This window comes from Clupea harengus, chromosome 4 (assembly GCF_900700415.2).
Source record: "Clupea harengus chromosome 4, Ch_v2.0.2, whole genome shotgun sequence".
NCBI lineage: Eukaryota > Metazoa > Chordata > Actinopteri > Clupeiformes > Clupeidae > Clupea > Clupea harengus.
The window spans coordinates 12785407-12810406 of record NC_045155.1 but is presented as its reverse complement, the minus strand read 5'-3'; the positions used below and the strand labels follow the sequence as shown (position 1 = coordinate 12810406).

The 25000-nt window shown below is 47.5% G+C and overlaps 1 protein-coding gene across 1 annotated transcript in view; it reads right to left on the bottom strand.

Annotated features, from left to right (window-relative positions):
- The window catches only part of bsna (bassoon presynaptic cytomatrix protein a), a 103010-nt gene that overhangs the window by 48911 nt on the left and 29099 nt on the right, over positions 1-25000 (bottom strand). The window contains exons 3-5 of the mRNA XM_031566275.2: positions 24713-24898; positions 24376-24454; positions 23471-24198 (exon numbers count right to left, since the gene is read on the bottom strand). Of these exons, the coding sequence (XP_031422135.2) occupies positions 23471-24198; positions 24376-24454; positions 24713-24898 (993 nt within the window). The remainder of the gene's footprint in view (positions 1-23470; positions 24199-24375; positions 24455-24712; positions 24899-25000) is intronic.

Here is a 25000-nt window from a genome sequence, read left to right as displayed (position 1 = left end):
ATCAAGTAACAATTTATCTTGAAATGACACAACAAATTGATGTTGCCAATTGGCAGGAAGGTCAGGAGTGCCAACACCTGCTGTACACCTTACTAGCTGTCTGAAGATGAAATGAAATAGCATACGGTTAAAACAACAACTGGGGCTTCAGTACGGCTTCAGTAGTAAGTCGGCTGATTATCTGTCTGTCTGCCTGCCTCCCACACAAGGCAGACAACGTGTGGTGAGCGCACTAGCCCACAAAGGCAGACACTGCATCACCCTATGGGCGATGGTGTGACGAGCATGTGAAGCCCTTTGGAAAGGGGCTGCAGTGAAACCTCGGGAAGAGTCACATTTAGAAAAGTGGGTTAGTCTGTGGAGACCATATTTGGCATCAAAGTTCAGCTGTGAGTCAGCAGTCACAGGTGAGTGGATTAGGCTGCCGCTTGACGTCAGTAAAGTGCGTGAGTGTGGGTGTAGTCACTGCTGAACGGAGGCCTCAGCAAGACATCATCGAGTGAGAACTACGTGAGGTGGCACACAGTGAGGGAGGTAGAGTTTAGAACGCTACGTTTAGAACACCTATCGCCACTGCACACGTTCACTTTGAGCACCATTCATGGGAAACTAGAGAGGCCACATGCAACTCACCTCATTCATTAAGAGTATCTGTATCATGTGAGTGGGCGCATACTACAGTAAGAATATACATCACCATTCGGGTGGATATTTTTAGCACACTACATGCTGTTTATCATGAAGAAATTCAAGAAGACATACAAAAGGTACATTATATATTTTTTTATCTTAATGGTCTAATAATTATTGATTATAGTTAAGAATTATAATTAAGACCATTAAGAATTATAATTATTTATACATTTTCTGATACTACATGCCCCCTTGTCCTTCTGTTATACTTATACTAGTTCGTCTTGGTACATAAAACTAGAATTGTACACCACTGTTCCACATATTCCATCAGTCAAACGTATTCCCTGTGCATGACTTTATTTAAAGCATGTCCTGAAGTTCCCTTTCTCTTTATAGCGTGTGTGATCGTTAGTCTATGTGTGGGACTGCTCTGGGCTATGTGGTGAGAGGACAGAGACCTCAGACAAGACAGTGATGGAGACAGATGTCCGCAGGAAAGGGAAATGACAGGCGAGTGATTGACGGACGGCTCCCATCCATTTTCTATCTGCAGTTTGCAGCTTCACAGCAATGTGCCATTATCACCTGTGGCCCTGGGACACTGGTAAGCACGGCGGAATGGGCTGCTTCACAGCAGGGTCCGTCTATGCGTACTGGGCTAACATGCACTACACACACAGATGTACTGTCTGCATGTTTCATCTTCCTGAATGCATACACAGAGAGGGATTATGTTGATTATCCGTATGCACATAGGATATGCAGTGCTTAATTGTGAATCAGAGTGGAATCGTTTTATTAGAGCATGAACCACAACTGTATGTGTACACAACATTTGAATAGCTTCCTACTGTATTGTGTGTGTGTGTGTGTGTGTGTGTGTGTGTGTGTGTGTGTGTCTGTCCGTGTGGTGCAATATTTCTGTGATGGCGGGAGACAGTAGCCACAGAAAAAGCGAATGTTAAGTCCCTCCCTGAGGCCATGTCTCCTGCAGCAGCAGGCTTTCCAGTGCACATTCTCACTGCAGTTCTGTCAAACGCACCTAAAATAAACCCTTACATCCCCCGGGGGCACTCACTCACGTGCAAATATACGCACACATGCGCGCGCGTGCACACACACACACACACACACACACACACACACACACACACACACACACACACACACACACACACACAAAGCAGTATCTCCTTTTACCCACGAGACACACTCACATGTATCCCCCACCCACCCTCTTCATCCTGCTAGCATGAAACAACAGCAAACCCTCTGTGAAAGCAAGAGCTCAGCGGCCCACTATCAGAAAATGAAACAGTCAGATATAGATAGATGTTGGTCCAAGAACCAGTATTTCCCTTTCCCTTGACTTTTCTTGGGAGAGCTGTCCAGGTTTATTAACGGCTGCAAATTATATTTGACGACCCATTTTAGCAAAAAAAAAAAATCCTTCAGAGAGAGTGGCGGCATCTGCGATTGATTAACTTCTGGATAATCTCCCCTCGCTCTACTTCTTCTATACCTGTTTGTTCTGCTACTGCAAGAAGAGCCTACTGACAATCACACAAAAGAGAATACAGCGTGAGCGTGACAATGAGGAAGTATCTTAGGCTACGTTAGCGTTTAGCATGAAATGGCAATACATAAACGCATAAGCCTCAGTAATTACATGTGTCAGTTCATTTGACCTGAAATTACAATAGAGGTCAACAGTTAGACCAAACTAGATTCAAGCTTGTTCTCAATTCCAGTCGGCCAGTGAAGCTGCTGGCACAAGTAGTGAGAGTGCTGAGGGAGGCAGGAGCAGCAGGTCCCAGTGTGGTAGAGGCAGGTGCAGGTGATCAAGCAGCACAGATCCAAACAGTGCCATCTTTGGGCATTTTTGGGGGTTTGGGGGGCACACACACACATGCACACACGGGGGTTGGTTCTGTGAAATGTATTATGTGAAACTAATAGAAATATTCAATAGATTAAAAAAAAAATAGTGTAAAAGGTCACACGTATTTGTTGTTTGTCACATGTAGTAGACCATTTTTCCATTAGTCATGGAAAGAAAAACGAATTTGTGTCCAAGAATACCTGCCCAATCTACCTTCTACCCTTCTCTCTCCCTAAATGACTAGTACCACCCAGCAGCATGGCCGTAGGGGAGAGTTAAGCTTGTGGGAGAGAAGACTACCTCCACCCACAGGACGGAGGTTTGAACTGCACCTAAATCCTTGCAAATATGCAGAAGAACTCTGTTGTTGTGGGCACTGACCAGTGCATAGTGTCTTAGAATCTTCTAAAGGGTGTTCTATTAATTATTCCATCACAGGCCGCCTTTGCACCAGTCGACAAATATTCATAATATTGAATCTAATTAACCCAGGGGTGCCGGTCCTTCGCTCAGCTTGACTCATACAAATACATAAACGCCCCAACATGATCCGTTAAATGAAGAGACACTAGAGAGAGATGTGTGGAGACAATTATCAAAGCGCTGCTGCATTAATTTGTTAACCAGCACTGACAGTTCAATCTGCCCAACGTGTGGACAGAAAGATAGTGCTGGAGAGAGATAGAGAGAGATGGAGAGAGAGGGGGAGAGAGAGAGAGAGAAGAGATGGAGACGGGGCGAGAGTAAGGGTATGATCGGTGATAAAAGCTCAGCAGAGGCTGTGTTTCCTCAGTCAAGGTGACTGGCCTTGCACATTAGAGTGCATAATTGCTTTGTGCAGAGAGGGGAGTAACAGGGGAAAAGACCGGTGATCGACCCACTTTTCCCCCTAGAGAGAAATAACAGAATGAATAAAAAGGTGTGAATCAATGCCAAGTCACTCTGTGACAAAAAACGTTGCAGCTCCGGAAAAGTGGGCTGAAGAGAAAAAGGTGTGTGTGTGTGTGTGTAGGAGAGAAAGAGAGAGAGAGAGAGAGAGAGAGAGAGAGAGAGAGAGGTAGAGGGCGGGAAAATTGGGAGAGACAGTGGAAAAAGAGAACAAGTGGGATGAAGGCAAGACAGGACAGAGCACAGTGAGAACAAGAGGGAGAGAGGAAGGGAGAGGAGGAAGATGAAAGCCGAAAGAGGGGATATGGCGGAAGAGACAGAAAGAGAGAGACAGACAGACAGATAACAGAGGAGAAGGAGAGAGCCTATGACTCACAAAGGCTATTTGACTGTAATGAGTGTGGACAGGGGGAGTTCACCACGACAGAGGCTGCTATCTCCTCGTGCACCTCCATGGCACATGTGAGTGGGGCCTTCAGCTCGGCTGCAGCGGGCAAATGAGTCACCACAATCACCAGCATGAAACTGAAGGCCCAGTGCCACCATTCTGGCTCATGAGTCATTCAACATGGGGGCAGATCCATGTGTTTGACTACGATACGTAAGCCTGTGCACACCACGTACATAGACACACACCCACACACACACACACACACACACACACACACACAGACATCAAAAGACATGATCTGCTATGACAAATTTCCAAACAAAAGGCTTATGCTACCCCACATTATGGTGTGACTCAAGGCCTTTATAGCTCTGATATAGGCACGACACATGAAAGCATTTACCCACTGCTGTACCCCTTTTCTTTTTTCACCACAACATCCCTCTCCTCCATGATTACCGCCCCCCCTACAAGAACACTGCAACACATCATCTCTCCCTCACAGGTCTGCCAGCACTGCCACGCGTTACTCATCAGTACCACAGGACAACGGGCTCAAAGACCTCAGAAGCCTGCTGTTCATTGCACCAACACACTACAGTTTTTCCACATTGACTTCAAGGCGACTGTCTTGCCCAGTTCCAGATTAGCACAGCCCAGCAATGCAATAATCCAGTTTGGCTCTGAAATGAATGAATCCCAGTGTACACCTCCTCCATTCCGGCTCCGGCTGCCTCAGCAGTGAATTCCATGCAGGCCAGGACGCGCAAGCCTCCCTTGGTGACCTATTTTAGAGCCAACTTTTCCACAGAAGAGGGGAGGGGAGGGAGTGGTGACTGGGAAACATGAATCCCTTCCAAAACTTGGCTCAGGCTCCATCCGCTGAGATTGCTAATATAAAAACCCAGGGTGCAAATCCTCTTAGTTGCCTCTGACAGCAAATAGGCGGCCATCTCTCAAAAGCGGACAAACTAGTTCATGTTAGAAAGCAGCTAAATAGCCACACGTCAGTGGACGTCATTGGGTTGGGGACCTCTTGAGGTATAGTATTTATATTCTGTGCAAGCAATGTCATGAGTAATGGGTTTGTCTTCCACATTTAACCATATGTAGACATAATAGACATATACTAGAAGCAAATTAATGAAAAGCACTTGCAGAGTAACTTCATGGCAAGCCAGACTGTATGGACTAGCTTGTGTTTCGAAATCTCAATTCAACTCCGATGTCTTTAATAATGGAGATTGTCCAATTATGTTCGGAGAAGTCGTGGCCAAAATCCTATAAGGGAGCGAATGTCTAGTATTAACAGCCAGAGAGAACTCCACTCAGATGTGGCCTGGCTGTGGAGGGGAGGACTTGCCTATCTGCCTGAACAGGGTCAGACATGGTGACTCACTAGAAGGACACAGTCCAGCGCAGGGTTGGAAAAGCAACGGCAGCCCGCGGTGCAACCTCTCAAGGAGACCATATTAGGAGGGACGAATCACTATGGAGGAACTTTTGGTCATCAGCTATCCCGTCAACACACCCTACACAAACACACACACACACACACACACACACACACACACACACACATAGGTGGTGGGCCGAAGCCTCGTATCTGTTCAACTTTGCATTTTAATTTAGGAGGACCTGAATTTCTAAAGTTGGGATGATTATATAATTTCTAACGATATACCAGTTGTTGCCAGGACAGTTTCCCGTGGAGTTTGTCCAACCCATAGTGTAAAAGTTTGTTAAACTCGCCGGCTAACACAGTTGCCTACTAAATCAGTCGAACCAATAACACGATGTTATACTGGTGTAAGAAAATTATTAACCAATCAGATGCAGCCTTATTGACACCCGTTTCACCGATTACTCATGTTGACATCTTTCACTGCTGCCGCGACAGCTCCAACCCATTGAAACGGAGACGTGTTGTAAGTAATAATTTGATCAGTATCAGGCCGTTTTAAAACATGTTTGTTTTCTAAACCGTCTTTTTCATACGTGAGTGATGGTGTAAATAGTTTTAGTTCGCTAACGAGCCGTAGTTTGTACTATATAGCCTTGCTTACGGATAGCTATGCTATTTGTTAATACCTCATTTACCTTGTCTCTGTCAAGTTTAATCAACGTTATTCACATTGTATGGAGTCGATGGTAGACTCATAAACCACGCAACACAAAACGTTATAGTCTAAGAAATATTTAATCATCAAGGGGGAAAAGGAAAGGTAAGGGGAACATGTGGATTTCCTGAGCACTGGGACCAGAGCCACAAGGTTAAGGTCGGTTAGTCCACAAAGAGCCACCCCTCCCTGGCAGTACTGCCATACCAGGGTAATGCCAAGGGGTGAGATCTCTCCCTAGGCCTCTTCTAAGATGTTATTATCACAATGTGTGCACTTGCACAGGTTGGTACATGGCAGCTCATACACTTTGCATGTACATTTTCCCCTGACACAGTTTTTTTTTTTTTTGCAGGAGCAGTGAACAAGCTCAAGGATCGCCTCTGGAGCTGGTGGAAGTGACATCCAGTCCACCTCACAGCCATCTTCCAGCCATGATTGATTGGAGGAGGAATGTCTTGGTAACACTCCAGGCTCCTCCTGTGCACTGCAGCCAGGTTGCTTGCCCGCTGAATATGTATGTGCAGAGAGTCCTGGTTTGGAGGCAAGTCTCGTTCAGAACATCTGCCCGACTTGAACAATGTAGCCTGACTATCACACCCGGAAAATGGATGGAGACCTACAAGACTCTCTCCCCTTTGCAGTGTTGAAATACAGGTTTGCATTGATGTGGCTACAGAAAGACAGTGCCAGAACAAAGACATCTGTGTCTGGGCTCATCACAATATTGGTCCAGGTTTTTGAGGCATGAGCGGCATGCAACAGCATCCTGGTGTCTGCCTCTTCTTGGATAGTTTAAAGCTCCTTGAGCTCTTGAATTTCTACGGTTGTATTCATCCGGATGGCATGGCATTGGCTGCCATGTGCCATGATGACTGTCACATTCCCAATTACATGGTCAAATTACAAATTACATGTGCAGAACAGGGATAACAAAAAATAAGGATTCATGGACATGTACAAAAAACACCAAAACAATGGAAAACATCTGCAAAGACTAATTGGCAATGTGACAGTCATCATGGCACATGGCAGCAAATGCCATGCCATCTGGATGAAGACACAGATGTCTTTGTACTGGCACTGTCTTTTTGTAGCCACATCAATGCGAACCTGTATTTCCACACTGTAAAGGGGAGAGTGTCCCAAATAACAGATCTATCAAAACTGCACAGCCATCTTGGACAGGAGAAGTGTGACGCCCTTGTAGGTCTCCATCCATTTTCCGGGTGTGATAGTCAGTGCTCTGTATGGTGTTGGAAAATTAAAGCATACAAAAAACTAAATTAAGAAAAAGAATACATTGACCTATGACCTCTATGGACTGCCCTCTCAGGAAATGAATAAGGCCAGGGCTACATTGTTCAAGTCGGGCAGATATTCTGAGCGAGCCTTTTCTCCAAACCAGGACTCTTTGCACAAACATATTCAGCGGGCAAGCACCCAGGCTGCAGTGCACAGGAGAAGCCTGGAGTGTTACCCAGACATTCCTCCTCCAATCAATCATGGCTGGAAGATGGCTGGGGAGCTCTATGAGGTGGACTGGATGTCACTTCCACCAGCTCCAGAGGCAATCCTTGAGCTTGTTCACTGCTCCTGCAAAAAAAAAAAAACTGTGTCAGGGGAAAATGTACATGCAAAGTGTATGAGCTGCCATGTACCAACCTGTGCAAGTGCACACATTGTGATAATAACATCTTAGAAGAGGCCTAGGGAGAGATCTCACCCCTTGGCATTACCCTGGTATGGCAGTACTGCCAGGGAGGGGTGGCTCTTTGTGGACTAACCGACCTTAACCTTGTGGCTCTGGTCCCAGTGCTCAGGAAATCCACATGTTCCCCTTACCTTTCCTTTTCCCCCTTGATGATTAAATATTTCTTAGACTATAACGTTTTGTGTTGCGTGGTTTATGAGTCTACCATCGACTCCATACAATGTGAATAACGTTGATTAAACTTGACAGAGACAAGGTAAATGAGGTATTAACAAATAGCATAGCTATCCGTAAGCAAGGCTATATAGTACAAACTACGGCTCGTTAGCGAACTAAAACTATTTACACCATCACTCACGTATGAAAAAGACGGTTTAGAAAACAAACATGTTTTAAAACGGCCTGATACTGATCAAATTATTACTTACAACACGTCTCCGTTTCAATGGGTTGGAGCTGTCGCGGCAGCAGTGAAAGATGTCAACATGAGTAATCGGTGAAACGGGTGTCAATAAGGCTGCATCTGATTGGTTAATAATTTTCTTACACCAGTATAACATCGTGTTATTGGTTCGACTGATTTAGTAGGCAACTGTGTTAGCCGGCGAGTTTAACAAACTTTTACACTATGGGTTGGACAAACTCCACGGGAAACTGTCCTGGCAACAACTGGTATATCGTTAGAAATTATATAATCATCCCAACTTTAGAAATTCAGGTCCTCCTAAATTAAAATGCAAAGTTGAACAGATACGAGGCTTCGGCCCACCACCTAACACACACACACACACATACACCAGGGCCCAGCGTGAAAAGGGCGGCCTCATTTCTCCCATGCTGTTAGATGTGCTGTTACTCTGTTACACTGTGTCTTGTCGTGCCAGCCCCCATCCTCTGTCTCTGTTTTTAGCTTTCTGGTCTTGTCTTTGCCTCTTGTCTGTAATCTCTCTACGTCTGTCTACATCCTCCTCTCTCTGTCGCTCGTTCTCTTCCAGTACACATCCCCAGGGGGGAGCTCTCTCTCTGAAGAGACATTATTTTTTTCTGTCTGTGTGTCACCGACCCTGACAAAAGGCAGCAAGCTTTGGTATTGCCGCTCAAAAAACACAAAGGTGCACATGCACCCACGCATGCAAACACACACTCACACACTCTCTCTCTCACACACACACACACACACACACACACACACATACATGTGCAGACAGAGGTCGACTGAATTATGTCTGTCTGACATATTTCAGACACTTGGCCCTGATGGAAGCTTATGTGCCTGACCCTGAGATCATAAGAGACATAAACCTCTTCTCTTAGAGGGAGGGGGAGTGAGGAGGGGGCGGGAGAGAGAGAGAGATGGATAGAGAGAGAGAGAGAGGAGGGGGAGAGAGCCAGAACTGCCCCTGAGCAAACTATGCACATCTTTCTCTGTATTGCATCATCATGTAAAGGAAGGGGGGGGGCGGGGGGGGGGGGGTAGTATAAGACTGGGGAGGAGAATCAGAAGCCATCACTCAAAGAAGAGAGGAAATCAGCATGCCATGCATGAACCACTAGTCGAATGGTTGTCACTTCTACGGAGCAAGAGCAGATGCAACATGGTGCTGTGACTCAACACGTGCGGACATCCCACACCTCTCTCCTCCCTCGTCTCCCTCATTCACCCTTGCAATCTGTGTCTTTCCAAAGTGTATCTCTACAACTCTGAAACACACTTTAAGGTGTATGTTTTGTTATTTTACAATCCACATGAGAAGATGTTAAATCTTTGCATTGTTCTTTGATCTGTTCTATTTTTGGTCTATTTTTTTTATTCCCCTTCCCTATGTGTGTTTTTGAAAAAGAGGGCCTCACTCATTAAAGTCTGGAGAACATTATAGAGACCACTCTCTGACTTTTACACATTTTGGGGGACAGATTTATATTGAGATCTACGCACACATTCTCTGAAAGCTGTGTAACCACCCTAAAGTAAAACATACAAAATCGCAGACAGGCCAGTCTGCAAACACAACCTGACAATCACTCTGACACACACACGCACACACGCGCACACACACACACACACACACACACACACACACACACACACACACACACACACACACACACACACACACACACAATAGTACTTGAAACTGCCTGAGGGCGGTACTGCCTAGAGGCCAATTCCTTTGGGCCCTGGCCCACGCTGAGAGTGCCAGCTCTGTATGTGCCTCTCTCTCTCTCTGTGCGTGCGTGTGTGTGTGTGCGCGTGTGTGTGTGTGTGTGTGTGTGTGTGTGTGTGTGTGTGTGTGTGTGTGTGTGTGTGTGTGTGTGTGTGTGTGTGTGTGTGTGTGTGTGTGTGTGTGTGTGCGTGTGTGTGTGTGTGCGTGTGTGTGTTAGTGTGTGGCGGATAAGGAGGGTGTGCAGCCATGAAGGGCAAGGTGATGTGAGGTGACACAGATGAACTCCTAGCTGCTCTCCCATGATCCTTTTGGGTCATAAATAAATCCTCTGAGACGACCTACCAAGGCACAGAGTTCACACACACACACACACACACACACACACACACACACACACCACACACACACACACACAACTTAGCAAAAATGTTAAGAAACAGACATTTACACACACGCAGAGACATACAGAAACATACTAAGAGAGACACACACACAGAGAGACACACAGAGAGACATGCATACACACCATTCTCCTTACTGACCCTCAACCTGCACACACTCAAACAAACCAATCAGGCTGTCAAGTCCTACAACATTTGCCAGAATGAAATCATGCAACTTTGCCTTGGAGGGCCTGTTGATCAAAATTGCATGACTTCCTAATTATTTTCTGACCTTACAGGGTATTTGTGTAACTGGTTTGCGAGAGTAGTTTCCCAAGACTACAGAAACGGTAACCTTTCTCTGACTAACGCTATTTCACTTCAATTATGTCTGTTGTAAACCTCTACAGGTTACAGGTTGGCCCAGTAGAGTAACCTTCATGTTCAATAACCTAATATGTAATAACCTTAATGTTAAATAATCTTAATATGATTTTTTAAAAGTACACTGGTGCACATCTGAGACATAATGTAAATGAACATAAATAAAAATGTATGTAAATACAAAACATAAAACGGTGTCATTTCCTATCTGAACATAACAAAGAATGTATAAATTCCATAGACTGCGGGCTGACACCGTTGAGAACTCTGCCCACACATTTAACACTCATCATATCATCATTTATTAGAGGGCTCAGGAGAGTCTTCAGTAGTCCACGCAGCAGAGAGAAAAGAGTTACTGAAAGTATGACATCTGAATCTGCTGCATGTGCTGACAGTAGACCCCCAGCAACAACTTCTGGAGTCCCCTTTGAGGCTGCATGCCTTTGCCTGCATAATGACTCATTGGGTGCTCATCGGTGCCACGGAGTCGGATGCTGAATTTTTCATCGGTCTAAAAATGCCTTGACAGAGTTTAGTTTGTTAAATAAGTAAAAAGGGAAGTTGCAGCTGTGCTGGGGTTAAGGGATTCAGATTGGTGTTTCACTTATGGTGTGTGTGTGTGTGTGTGTGTGTGTGTGTCTGTCTGTCTGTGTGTGTGTGTGTGTGTGTGTGTGGAAGTACAGCATACCACGTTCTCATGTGTTATTGATGAACCAGATGATTTGGAGATGCGCTAAGGTGTATAATCACACTGTCCATTAAGAGAGGAAGTTCTATTTTTATAGTTCTCTGCCCACCTTCTCTCTTTCTTCTCTCTCCCCCTCTCTCTCTTCCTCTCTCTCCCTCTCTCTCCCCCTCCCTCTCCCACCCTCTCTCTGTTATCTTTTCCAACTGAGAATCTCCTGACCAAACGATCTCCCTCTCTCTCCCCCTCCCTCCCCCTCCCTATCTCTGTTTCTCTCTAGCTCACCATTTCCAACTGAGAATCTCCTGACCAAAGAGACGCCTCAGAAACTGTCTATCGCTTTCTTTCTTTCTTTCTTTCTCTGATTGAATGGTTCACTAAATTGTTTTCCTCTCCCCTCAGCTAGCGCTGTGTCTCCCTCCTGAGCTACTCACACCGTGAGGACGGCAGCTCAGACTCTGACGTCAGACTGCTCAGGGGGTGTTAAAGTTGTCCTCTTCCCTTCCCTAGCAAGAATCACACCTTTTTTCGGGACGCTAAACACGCCCTGCCTATATCAAAGGCTGTGAAACACTTCTGTTCCTCATCAGTGTGCAATGCAGAAGAGGAAATTTCGTGCCCAGTTTACGGGCATGTTTAATATTCTGTCTAGTTCATTAGCTAGTGCATACGCAGCTGTCTCTTGGTTATTATCAGTCTTTCAGTTTTCACTCCATGTCTTAATCGTTTATCGTCTATACATCTAAATATGTATAAAAGACATTTCCTCTGCGTTGGCCTGTAAGATAGGTGCATGCCAAAGACACAGCCTCTGATCTCCCCTTGGACAGAAGAGAGAGGAGAGAGAGGAGGATTGAGAGGAGAGAGGAGAGAGAGGGGATGAGAGGAGAGAGGAGAGAGAGGGGATGAGAGGAGAGAGGAGTGAGAGGGGATGAGAGGAGAGAGGAGAGAAGAGAGGGGATGAGAGGAGAGAGAGGGGATGAGAGGAGAGAGTAGAGAGAGGGGATGAGAGGAGAGAGATGGGATGAGAGGAGAGAAGAGAGGGGATGAGAGGAGAGAGGAGAGAGGAGAGAGAGGGGATGAGAGGAGAGAGATGGGATGAGAGGAGAGAGGAGATGGGATGAGAGGAGAGAGAGGATGAGAGGAGAGAGGAGATGGAATGAGAGTAGAGAAGGGGGATGAGGAGAGAGGAGATGGGATGAGAGGAGAGAGAAGGGATGAGAGGAGAGAGGAGAGAGAGGGGATGAGAGGAGAGAGTAGAGAGAGGGGATGAGAGGAGAGAGAAGGGATGAGAGGAGAGAGGAGAGAGGGGGATGAGGAGAGAGTAGAGAGAGGGGATGAGAGGAGAGAGATGGGATAGAGGAGAGAGGAGAGGGGGATGAGAGGAGAGAGGAGAGAGAGGGGATGAGAGGAGAGAGATGGGATGAGATGAGGAAGAGAGAGAGGGATGAGAGGAGAGAGATGGAGAGAGGAGAGAGTAGAAGAGGGGAGAGAGATGGGATGAGAGGAGAGAGTAGAGAGAGGGGATGAGAGGAGAGAGATGGGATGAGAGGAGAGAGGAGAGGGGATGAGAGGAGAGAGGAGAGAGAGGGGATGAGAGGAGAGAGATGGGATGAGAGGAGAGAGGAGAGGGGATGAGAGGAGAGAGGAGAGAGAGGGGATGAGAGGAGAGAGATGGGATGAGAGGAGAGAGTAGAGAGAGGGGATGAGAGGAGAGAGATGGGATGAGAGGAGAGAGGAGAGGGGATGAGAGGAGAGAGATGGGATGAGAGGAGAGAGGAGAGGGGATGAGAGGAGAGAGGAGAGAGAGGGGATGAGAGGAGAGAGATGGGATGAGAGGAGAGAAGAGAGAGAGGGGATGAGAGGAGAGAGATGGGATGAGAGGAGAGAGTAGAGAGAGGGGATGAGAGGAGAGAGATGGGATGAGAGGAGAGAGGATGAGAGGAGAGAGGAGAGAGAGGGGATGAGAGGAGAGAGGAGAGAGATGGGATGAGAGGAGAGAGTAGAGAGAGGGGATGAGAGGAGAGAGTAGAGAGAGGGGATGAGAGGAGAGAGATGGGATGAGAGGAGAGAGTAGAGAGAGGGGATGAGAGGAGAGAGATGGGATGAGAGGAGAGAGGAGAGAGATGGGATGAGAGGAGCGAAGAGAGAGAGGGGATGAGAGGAGAGAGTAGAGAGAGGGGATGAGAGGAGAGAGATGGGATGAGAGGAGAGAGTAGAGAGAGGGGATGAGAGGAGAGAGATGGGATGAGAGGAGAGAGGATGAGAGGAGAGAAGAGAGAGAGGGGATGAGAGGAGAGAGAGGGGATGAGAGGAGAGAGGAGAGAGATGGGATGAGAGGAGAGAGTAGAGAGAGGGGATGAGAGGAGCGAGAGGGGATGAGAGGAGAGAGATGGGATGAGAGGAGAGAAGAGAGAGAGGGGATGAGAGGAGAGAGATGGGATGAGAGGAGAGAAGAGAGAGAGGGGATGAGAGGAGAGAGATGGGATGAGAGGAGAGAAGAGAGAGAGGGGATGAGAGGAGAGAGTAGAGAGAGGGGATGAGAGGAGAGAGATGGGATGAGAGGAGAGAGTAGAGAGAGGGGATGAGAGGAGAGAGATGGGATGAGAGGAGAGAGTAGAGAGAGGGGATGAGAGGAGAGAGATGGGATGAGAGGAGAGAAGAGAGGGGATGAGAGGAGCAAGAGGGGATGAGAGGGGATGAGAGGAGAGAGGAGAGAGAGGGGATGAGAGGAGAGAGATGGGATGAGAGGAGAGAGTAGAGAGAGGGGATGAGAGGAGAGGGGGTGAGAGATGGGATGAGAGTAGAGAGGGGAGGGCTGAGAAGAGAGAGGAGAGGGCAGAGGAGATCCTGTGATGTCTACTGTGGTTCAGACTCCTTGGGGTCCCAGATTGTCTGTGTAAGCACAGAAGAGCAGACAGAGAAAGAAGAATGAAAGGGCCCCTGATGACTCAGACACAGGTATTTTAGGAACCCACGTCTCCTCCGTTTCTCACCAGCTCCAGCAGCTTCTATGTAACACCTGTGTCCCGTTTAAGCTCCTCGTCTTCACTTATGAAGCACCTTGTGGATTTGGCCCTTCCTGCCTCTATAAGCTTCTCCCCAACACATTAACACACTCCGATCCTCATACACTGGCTTTCTTACATTCCCTACTTCGCAAAACTTTGAAATGTGCTTCCTCAGTGTCCTTATGACAGTGCAAATGGTGACTTATTCAAAGCCAAACTGAAATCACACCTGTCCTCTAAATACAGCAACTACCAAATTCCCAAATCCTCTTTGCTTCCTGCCCCCAGTTTGCACGAGTCTTACAGTCTTTGTCTTGGTCTTTGTTTTTATCCCATCCCTAACCTTAAGTGTCTTTCACTTAGTTTTGCTATTGTTTATTGATTTTGTAGACTTTTTCAAATTGTGTAATAAAACATCAGGTCTTAAAAAAGGCACTACATCAATCAAGCATATTATTAGCAGTAATAGTACAGTGTATGGTTCCGTCATCTCTCTCTCTCTCTCTTCAGGACCTCTGAGAGTAGGGAAAGCAGAGACAGCTGTTCAACACTTACTGGCCTATTTTAAGCTTCTGACGAAGCACGTAAAATAGGGCATGGTTTCTTAGTTGGCACGTGTATTTCTTACACACACACACACACACACACACACACACACACACACCTACAAAAAAGACAAAGACACAGACACATACAGATAGAAATATGGGCCAATAACGCCCTCACACTTGAGAGAGTACATGGATGGTTGTGGTTACACATAGCTTTTGAACAAGGGGCCAGCAGAGGCTTCTTCAGTCGGGGGCTGAAGGGCCGCATGTGGAGAGGAAGCCACTGTGGGGATCGATTAGTTTAACGGATCTCCAGCAAGCCAGGAGGATTACAGACAGGAGACCATGTATCGACACGGATACAACTACACATTCATTCTGCACGTATGTTGAACGGCACTGGGCAGCTAAGACATACACAGATACTCAACACTGCTGAAACAGACTTCAGGGGCAGAGCAGAAGGCAGCCCTGTATGCGGTCTTGTACGGATGCGTACGTCCCCTCATGGGCACTGACACAGCCTTGCCTGCATGTACACACACATGCAAGCATGTGCACACTTAGACACACACACACACACACACACACACACACACACACACACACACACACACACAGACACACACACACACACACACACACACACACAAACACACACTTACACAGACAGACACACACACACACATACAAACACACACACACACACACACAAACACACACTTACACAGACAGACACACACACACACATACAAACACACACACACACACACACACACACACACACACACACACACACAAACACACACACACACACACACAGACACACTATCACTGTAGGCTTGAACTGACCATTTGACCTCGGCTCTAAACTGGGCATCATGCCCTCGCTCAGCTCTTCTCTTTACCTCTCTATTTAGAAGCATCACTCACCAGCTTGGAAGCCAGAACATATCCAGGCACAGACACATGTACACTACACACACCCACACACACACACACGTACAGATGTATGAAAAAGAGCACACTTATCCAGCGAACACACACACACACTCATCCAGAGGTGATTTGTTCTTTCAACACATACTGTCAAACAGAGCCACTATGACAAACAGTCTAAACAGATGGTTGGTTTGGATTGGATTTTGTGTGTGTGTGTGCAAATTTGTGTGTGTGTGAGTGTGTGTTTGTGCAAGTGTGTTTGTATTTGTGTGTGTGTGTGTGTGTGTGTGTGTGTGTGTTTGCTAGTGAGCTGCACCTGGTGCTGTTGTGGCAGGTAGCAGCATATCCTGATAATGAGCTGAGATGTGACCGTGAACTTTGGCTGAATAGAACAGCAGTGCCCCTTCTCCACTAACAATAAATGACATTCAACTAATATACCAGTCAGATCTATATTAATGACCCCTATTCATGGCTGCTACTGAAAAAATAAACTGGCATATACACTAGCCCTTAATCTGTTTTATAAGACTTTTATGAAGAGGCGGGAACTTACAATTGGATACTATGAACTAACAGCTGGATTCTGTTGATGTTCTTGGGCATTCATGCAGCAATTATGCAACTTCCCCACACCATTTCCTCCGCACCCTTCAGGCCCTTCGGATCTCTCCGTGAGGTTCACGCTGACCCAGATGTGGCTTCCCTTCATCACAGTGGGGGCAGCTCTCCACGTCCGCCCCCTCCCCCCCATCCTATCCGCTCATTACGCGGACCTCTTAAACGAGGCTAATGAGGATAACCTTTACACTGTCAGTCAAACACAGCCACTCAGTCCCTCAGGTTTACCTGTGTCATGTTCACAATGATTTGGCGTCTGAATGAATTTCCATAAACAGTCGCTATCTACAAAACATACCAATTTTAGCTTTGAACTTTTTGTAGCATTTAGTAGTGGTATAACTTGAAGTTTTTAGAAGCATGTACAACTGAATGTTATGTCTAAATGAGTTTCTCAAGGGTCCTGGACCACTGGAGGAGTTATGACCCACCAACCTCCTCACACCCCGCTGCCACTCCCAAGCGGCACAGTGTGTCTCAGGCAAGAGAGTGATAGCTGTCAGTCAGCTGGAGCACAACACTGCAGTCACACAGAGGGTGTGTGCCGACAGACACAATGAAACACGCACACACACACATGCTGCAAGAAAGTCTAATATTTACGTAGACCACAGGCCAAAAGATACAATCACATCTAGCCACAGCATGCACACAAATTTACAAACAATCACACACACACACACACACACACACACACACACACACAAACACACACACACACACAAATACACACACACAAATATACACACACAAATATACACACACACACACACACACACACACACACACACACACACACACACACACACACACACACACACACACACACACAAACTAACACTCACACACACTAGCGGAGCACACTGATGTCTGCAACTGCACAGCTCCTGTGTGGGCATGTGAAGCAGTCCCTCTCTGCTCCATAACTCAGCCCACCTGGTGTCCAAAGCTCCCCGCGGGGCCGTCAGCCGAATGGATCTGGAACAATGTGATCCGCCATGAAACTTTGATGAATTTGGCCTCATCACACGCACAGGCTGTCTGCAGCCCATTTTACCAATAATACAATCTGCTGTTTTTCTGCCGTGGGTTCGGCTCTCTGCGCTGGGCCACTGTGGGAAGTGGGGCTGTTGTTCTGCCTCCATGTCTTTCGAGTCAGCGTGTTGGTAGTGCTGTCTGGAGGGAAGTGCGTGTGTCTTTGTCTATGTTTACACCACGGTAATGCACAAACAAATAAAAGGATCCATCTTCAAGCTCTGGTGGGCTTATCCTAAAATATCACGTTCATTGCAATTCTGTATAAAGCTCTCACTGCATTGTGATACGTGTCCGATGACATACTCAGTTGCTTATATTATCGGGCCATTTAAAGAACCCCTTCAGTTTCGATCATATCCCAAATAAATCAATGGGCACTCACTGACCATAACATCACCACCAGCAGAATACAGCCATGTGATACTGTGCCTTGCACCAACCACACTACCTCATCCCTCACGGCACATCCAATCACAGACTGATCAACATGACTCCTATATCTGAGTTCATGAATGTGAGATGATACTGAAGAACATGTACAGACCCAGATAAGGCTATTTATTACTGGTGATCAGATACATAAGAGGAAAAGAGTAATGCTGAAATGACATCTAGGACTATTGCTCCAGATACTGGTCATGTTATCTGTGTATTGAGTTGGTGGCGGAGCAACAACATAAATACGCTTTCGTCACCACTGGGTGAACAGGCATTGTATTGAATTATAGTACATTTAAGCATAATCTATAGCCACTGAGATAGAACAGAGCTGTGTAATTCAGTAGATCAGTTCTGGGAACAGTGCACTCTTTCGCAATTAAATGGAAAATAACAATAATCGTTATTATTTTTATTTCATGAAAAGGCATAGCCAATGGGTACGGTACTCTGATTGCTAAAATGAGTCCTTAAAATGTTACAATGACAAGGTTCCATGTGTGTTAGGGTTACACATGTTTAATACAGCTTAAATATGGTGGATGCTAAAAGACTCATGTGAATCAGTGTGAGTCAGTTTGTGTGTGATGTGAATGTGTGTGTGCGTGTGTGCGTGTGTGTGTGCATATGGAAGCATGTGACTCATTAAACCTTGTTTCTATACAGGACCACGTCATTTTGTACCTTGCTCACACACTATCTCTCTCTCTCTTTCTATCATTTCGTGTGTGTGTGTGTGTGTGTGTGTGTGTGTGTGTGTGTGTGTGTGTGTGTGTGTGTGTGTGTGTGACTGTGTGTGTGTGTGTGTGTGCATTTACGTATGAGTTGCTATATGATGCTCAACACATCTCTTACAGAGAGACAAGAGGCAATACAGAAAGGTCTCATAAACTTCATCATAATCAGACTGGGGAGAATACAAGTCAAGAGAGCTTGTAGGTCTGCAGGTCTTACAATGTATGCACAATTCTTCTAGCCTGACGATGTCATACTCATAATTCTAGTCAGAATATGAGTCTGATACTGCTCCATTGGGCTGTGATTATGGGGCGTGTTTCAACCGAACCAGGAAAAAAATGCCTCTTCGCTCAATTGGATATACCTAGAACCAATTAGAGCACTGTAGTATGACCATAATGTAGACCATCGGGACCAGCTGATACATTAAACTTTTACCGGATCCCGTAGGAAGGACGGCAAAAACATCTTTTCGATCGACAAATGCCTTGATTGCGTTTCTCTGTTCCTCTTTGAAAATGAATGTGCTGTCAATGTCTTCTAAAACAGACTCGAATCTCCACATTTCAGCTCTCCAGTGGCAGCCATGTTTGTTGAAAACAAATTCAACCCAAACGCTTTGGTGACGTGGTTGATTACGTTACGGTTGATCATCTGTCCATCATCGTATAAAGCCCGCCCTGACAATTTGATTGGTCTGATCAAGTTTTTGATCAGGCATAATTTCTCCCCAACAGAGCAATGCCAGACCAAACTTCCCGACCTAAAATTTTGTGGGCGGAGTTCGTCTGACATCCAGACTACAATTCTTCATTACTGTATGTACAAATCAAATAACATTCACAAATGTCTGTTTGGCCCTGTTACTACATTTCAGAGCATAAAAAAAAAATCCAGTGTGGCTTGCTTGTTGTATCAGTGTTAACTGGAGGAGATGAATGCAGGCAGAGTTTCTCATTGTTAAGGCCACCAGCTGTGTTGCAGGATTGAGATTTCTATGTTGTAGTTACACTATGAGACAGAGCACAGAGTGGTGACTCAACCCACACCCCCACACTCCTGCCTCTGCCACCACTGAAGAAAGTGACCCACTTGGGGTTTTTCCACTGGCACTTTTGGCCGTACCGAGCCAGGCTGTGCAGAGCTAATTAGCATTTCCGTTACAAGTTGAAAGGCGCCAAACCTCTGCATAACAACCTCTGTTATCTGTGACTAAAGAAAGAAGTACTATATTTTTGTATGTTGGGACACATGGGTAGCCTTTATTCCTTACTTAAAGACACACCCTCAAGCGAGTAAACCCTGAAGCCGCACCAAGTGACACCATTTGTATGGAAAAACGGCACGTCAGTATTGTCGACTTCAAAACGGCCCCTGTGCCTCTTTGGATAACCCCAGAGTAACATTAGTCAGTTCAGGACCATGGACAAGGCACTGTCTAATACAACAAAATTCAGCACCACGGACAAGGACATCACGGGCAAGAACAGGGCAGGTTATGAATGAAGCCTTACAATTTCAATAAGTCTGACAGCGCTGCCAATATATCCATTACCACAGGGGAGCCATGCAATGAATTTAATATATATTCAGCACCTTGGAGAGCGATCCCAGTCAGAGCTGCACTATCAACACCATGGACAAGGCCACTATATTGAAACAGACAGAACCAATGAGACACAGCCCTACAGAGATCTGTACAGCATATGAATATTACAATGTGTAATGTAGGGAGAAAATGTCCATAAATATGCTTGCAGGTGGCCAACGGTACAGACCTGCATGCACGCATTGGCCTGGGAACATCACTTGTGTAAGCTTAGCACTGAGGGAAAAAAACAAATAATATATATAGAGAGGAAGAGAGATATATATAAAGATGATCATAAATAATGGAGGTGGGGACATGTTTCATAAATAAATGACTTAGGATATCCTCTCGCTCCCGCCCTCTCCCTTCTCTCTCTATCTCTTTTGCTCCCTTCTTCTTTGCTTTCTGGTAGCTCTCCAACCGGCTCGTCAGGAACCCAAAGGAGGAAGATATGAAATTACTTCTTTATTTTTGTGTCTCTGGATGCAATCTGAGGAAAACTGGAGTGGGCTAGAGTTTCAACTCCATCTATCATCCTCCCAGATATCTTCCCTCTCTCTGCTGCCCTATTTCTCTTTCCCTCTCCCTCCCTCTCTGTCTCACTCTCTCTCTCACCCTCCAATCTCCTTCCCTCTGGACAGCACATGACCTGTTCTTTCAGATGGGCTGGTCATGTGTCTCTCTCTCTCTCTCTCAAACCCCATGTCTCTGGACCTCTGATGTGGGCGCTCTTTCATTTCTCACCAATGACGGTGAGTGCACCCCCCCCCCAACCTTTACCGTTTTGATGGCGCTTAAATCGTACTCGCCACTTTGTACACGCGATCATTGCTGTCCTGTTTTTTTGTCTGTGTACTACATATAGCACGATCTGCTCAGATTTAATGGCCTCTCTCTTTCTGTGTTCGGTCTGAATCACTCGCTCCCTCTCTCCCACCCCCACCTCCCAGCTCCTCGTGTCCCACTCGCTGAGGGGTCTATTTATAACCTGGGCTCAAACGGCCTGGAGGTCAAACTGCAGTTCACACCAGCACGGACATCCATGGGGCCAGCCTTTTATATCTACAGCAAAGGCTTGGGAACTGGTGTCCCAAATTCTTCTTCGAAACATCCACCAACTTGTAAGGTTAAGTGCAAATCACTCTTGATTTAGTAAATAAAGCTCCTCAGTAAGTTGTGAATGTTAGGCTTGGGTATGTGAGACTACAGCTGCAGATACTGTAGAAGAACCATAATGAGAAATGCAAATCCACCCTTGCATTGAAGTTTAGGGCTGGATTTATGGTGTCTCTGGAATCCTATGCTTTAGTGCTTCGTGTGGACAGCCTCCTTTGATTTTCTTCTCTTTTTTTTATTTTCATCTTTTCCACTCTTCTTTCCCTTTCCCTTTCTCCTCTTCTCCTCCAAGGCCTGACAAGTGAACGGGGCTGGAGAATATGGATTGACCGGCCGCGGGTGCGTCCAGTCTCTCCTGCGGGTCTCAGTATTCCGAGCACACACACGCACAGGCATGCACGCGCTCACAGACACATTCGTACTGCTGGCAGAATCCACCCTAAGCTCAGAGAGAGAGAAAAAAAAACCTCATCACTTTTAATGAGAACAGCGCAAATATCCCCACACTGCTAATTACACAGAGGCTCTCCCAGCCTCTCGTATAGCGCTCAACCATATCGGACCACCAGGGCCCGGAGGGAGGAGGGGTTGGTCGGGAGATAGAGATTCGGTCCACCTCATACCCGTTCCTTGGCCATGTTTGCAGGAACTAAACCAACAGCTCCAAAGGTCTCATAACATTCAATCAACATCAAAAAACACAGAACTGAAGAGCCAATGAATCGCTGGCTCGCTGTGGATCCTCAAGTGTGCAAAGCAGAGAACAGAACAGAACAGACACGCAGGTGCCCTCACGCGGTCGTGGACTGGCGGCAGAAAAAATGCAGCTGTGTTTTGTCCAGGCATCTGTGTGGAGATCCAGCACTGGAGATGCGAGGGGTTGGATCAGCATCGCCTCTCAGGAGCTCCACTGTTGGTAGCAACTGACAAGAAGCTGCCAGAGGCACGGAGGAGCGCTGGGTTTTAAACAGGGTGGGGGGACTGTCAGGCATGTGTGTCACAGCATTCGTCTGTGTAAACTGGAGTGGAGTGAGACGAGTGTGTCTTGAGTCAGCCATAGCAACCTTGCTAAAAGGGAATTCCCCCTATCCAAAGTAAGACTGAAAAACAGGCCTGGTTGCATTGAAATGCGTTTGAATTCATTCCTGTCATTGATGCGTTTCTAAAGGTTAATTGAGACCCACACACAGACAGCACACATGTATGGGCAGGGCATGCACACACACACACACACACACACACACACACACACACACACACACACACACACACACACACACACACACACACACACTCACACTCACACTCACACTCACACTCACACTCACACTCACACACACACACACACACACACACATATAAAAGGTAACCTGTGAATGTCAAATGACTACTAATCAACTGTAGTCCATGCATTCATCCACCCAGTCTATCTCTCTTCTAACATCTCTCCTGCGCCAGGCTGCATCAGCGTGTGCGTGCCTCTCTTATCTATGGAGAGGACCAGAGGCGAGAGAGAGACTCGCACATTATTAGTCAGGGAAAAACACTTCTGAATACCAATGGAACAGAAACACACACACACACACACACACACAGACACACACACACACACACACACACACACACACACACACACACACACACACAGAGACACACACACACACACACACATACACAGAGATACACACACACAAACACATACACAGAGACACAGAGACACACACACACACACACACAAACAGCTGCCCACACTATTCCTCCAGACCGCACAACCCTATTCAGTGGGTACCCTTGAACCGAGCACTCACAGACAAGCAGCGTGAGAATGGATAAGGTCTGTCTGTCAATGGAATTAAAAAAGAACAGGGGACAAGCACGAAGCAGGGCCCCTCCGCACTCAACAAGGCTTAGGGCAGCATAAATAACAGCCCAGTCTATTCTAGGGGGCCTACTGAAAACAGCACTGCTGGCTCGAGTAGGAGAAAGGGGGGGGTGGAGGAAAGAGAGGAAAGAGAGAGAGAGAGAGAGACAGAGAGAGTGGGGGAGAGAAAGAAAGAAAGATAGATGGAAGAGAACACAGTGGAAATGAGTGGGGTGGTTGTAAATGGATAAATGCGGAGTGAGTAAGAGCAGAGGTGAAACTATGAGACTGGAAGGCAGGTTATCGTCTTACCTCCACCAGGTGTGGCGTGGGGTTGAATCCGCACAGGTTGCACACCTGCGTGTGGCACTGAGTGCAGGAGTTGTAGTTGGGCGGGTCAGCCGAGCCGATGTTGAGCTCTGTCTTACAGAGTGGGCAGTTGACTTTGGGCTTGGGCTTGGGGGCTGCCTCCTGCTTGGGTGGCATCGGCTGCTGCTGCTGCTGCTGCAGCGGCATCTTGGGCTGGTGTGCCGGTGTCTGCTGCTGCTGCTGCTGCTGCATGGGAGGCTTCTGCTGTTGAGCCGGGGAGCCGTGCTGTACTGGCGTCTGCTGCCCAGGCTGCCTCTGCGGTGGCGCGTGGGGGCCCTGCTGGAAGGGAGCTCCCCCTGGCTTGGCGGTGCCCCCTGGTGGTCCGGGGCCTTTGGCACCGGAGGAGCCGTCACTGAAGAGGACACGGGGCCCACCGGTGGCAGAGCGTGCCGGGGATGGTTGGGGCGAGGAGCCCGGCAGCGGGTCCACGGAGATGAGGGTACTGGCCTGGTTGAGCAGCGAAGCCCCAAAGCCAAACAGCTTGGTCAGACCGTCCTGCGCCTGCTCTTGGGCCGCCGCAGGCTTGCGGGCCGGCGAGCTCCCGGCGCTGCGGATCTGATCTGGGCGGTGGCTTCCTCCATAGTGCACTGGCGAGCCGCGGCCCAAGTCAGGCTGGGACGGGGCTTTGACCAGGCCGGGGAGAGGCACCGCCCCGGGATGAGGGATCCGTGGTCCAGGCTGACCTCCTCCTCCAGGCCCAAACTGCCCAAACCGCTGCTGTTGCTGCGGCTGTTGCTGCGGCTGCTGCTGCGGCTGTTGCTGCGGCTGTTGCTGCGGTTGTTGCTGCTGCTGCTGCTGCTGCTGCTGCGGCTGATGCTGAGGCTGCTGCTGCGGCTGCTGCGGCTGATGCTGCGGCTGATGCTGCGGCTGATGCTGCTGCTGATGCTGCGGCTGATGCTGCGGCTGATGCTGCGGCTGATGCTGCGGCTGCTGCTGCGGCTGATGGTGCGGCTGATGCTGCGGCTGATGCTGCTGCTGATGCTGCGGCTGATGCTGTTGCTGATGCTGCGGCTGATGCTGCTGCTGCTGATGATGCTGCGGCTGCTGATGTTGCGGTTGCTGCTGCTGTCCGGAAGGCCCCATGTGTCTAGGAGGCCCTGGGGAGGCCTGAGGCTGAATCTGAGGTTTGGGCTGCTGTGGCTGAGCTTGGGGCAGTGGGTGATGGTGAGACTGCTGCTGCTGGGCATGAGGCAGTGGCTGTGGCTTGGGCTGGGCTGGAGGCTGGGCCTGCGCCTGGGGCAGAGGCTCAGCATGGGGCTTGGGCTTGTGAGAGGGAGAGTGGATCTGCTGTTGGCTCTTGGAGCGCGGAGTGGTCATGTCCATCCCCAAGGCTCTCTGCATCTGACAGTTGAGACACAGCCACTCCTGCACCTGTGGGGAAAACACACACATGCACGGGTCACTTACCCGACTCAGACACACATTATACACCTTGATGCTAAAGTCCTGTACAAGAATGAGTTTACTTTAATC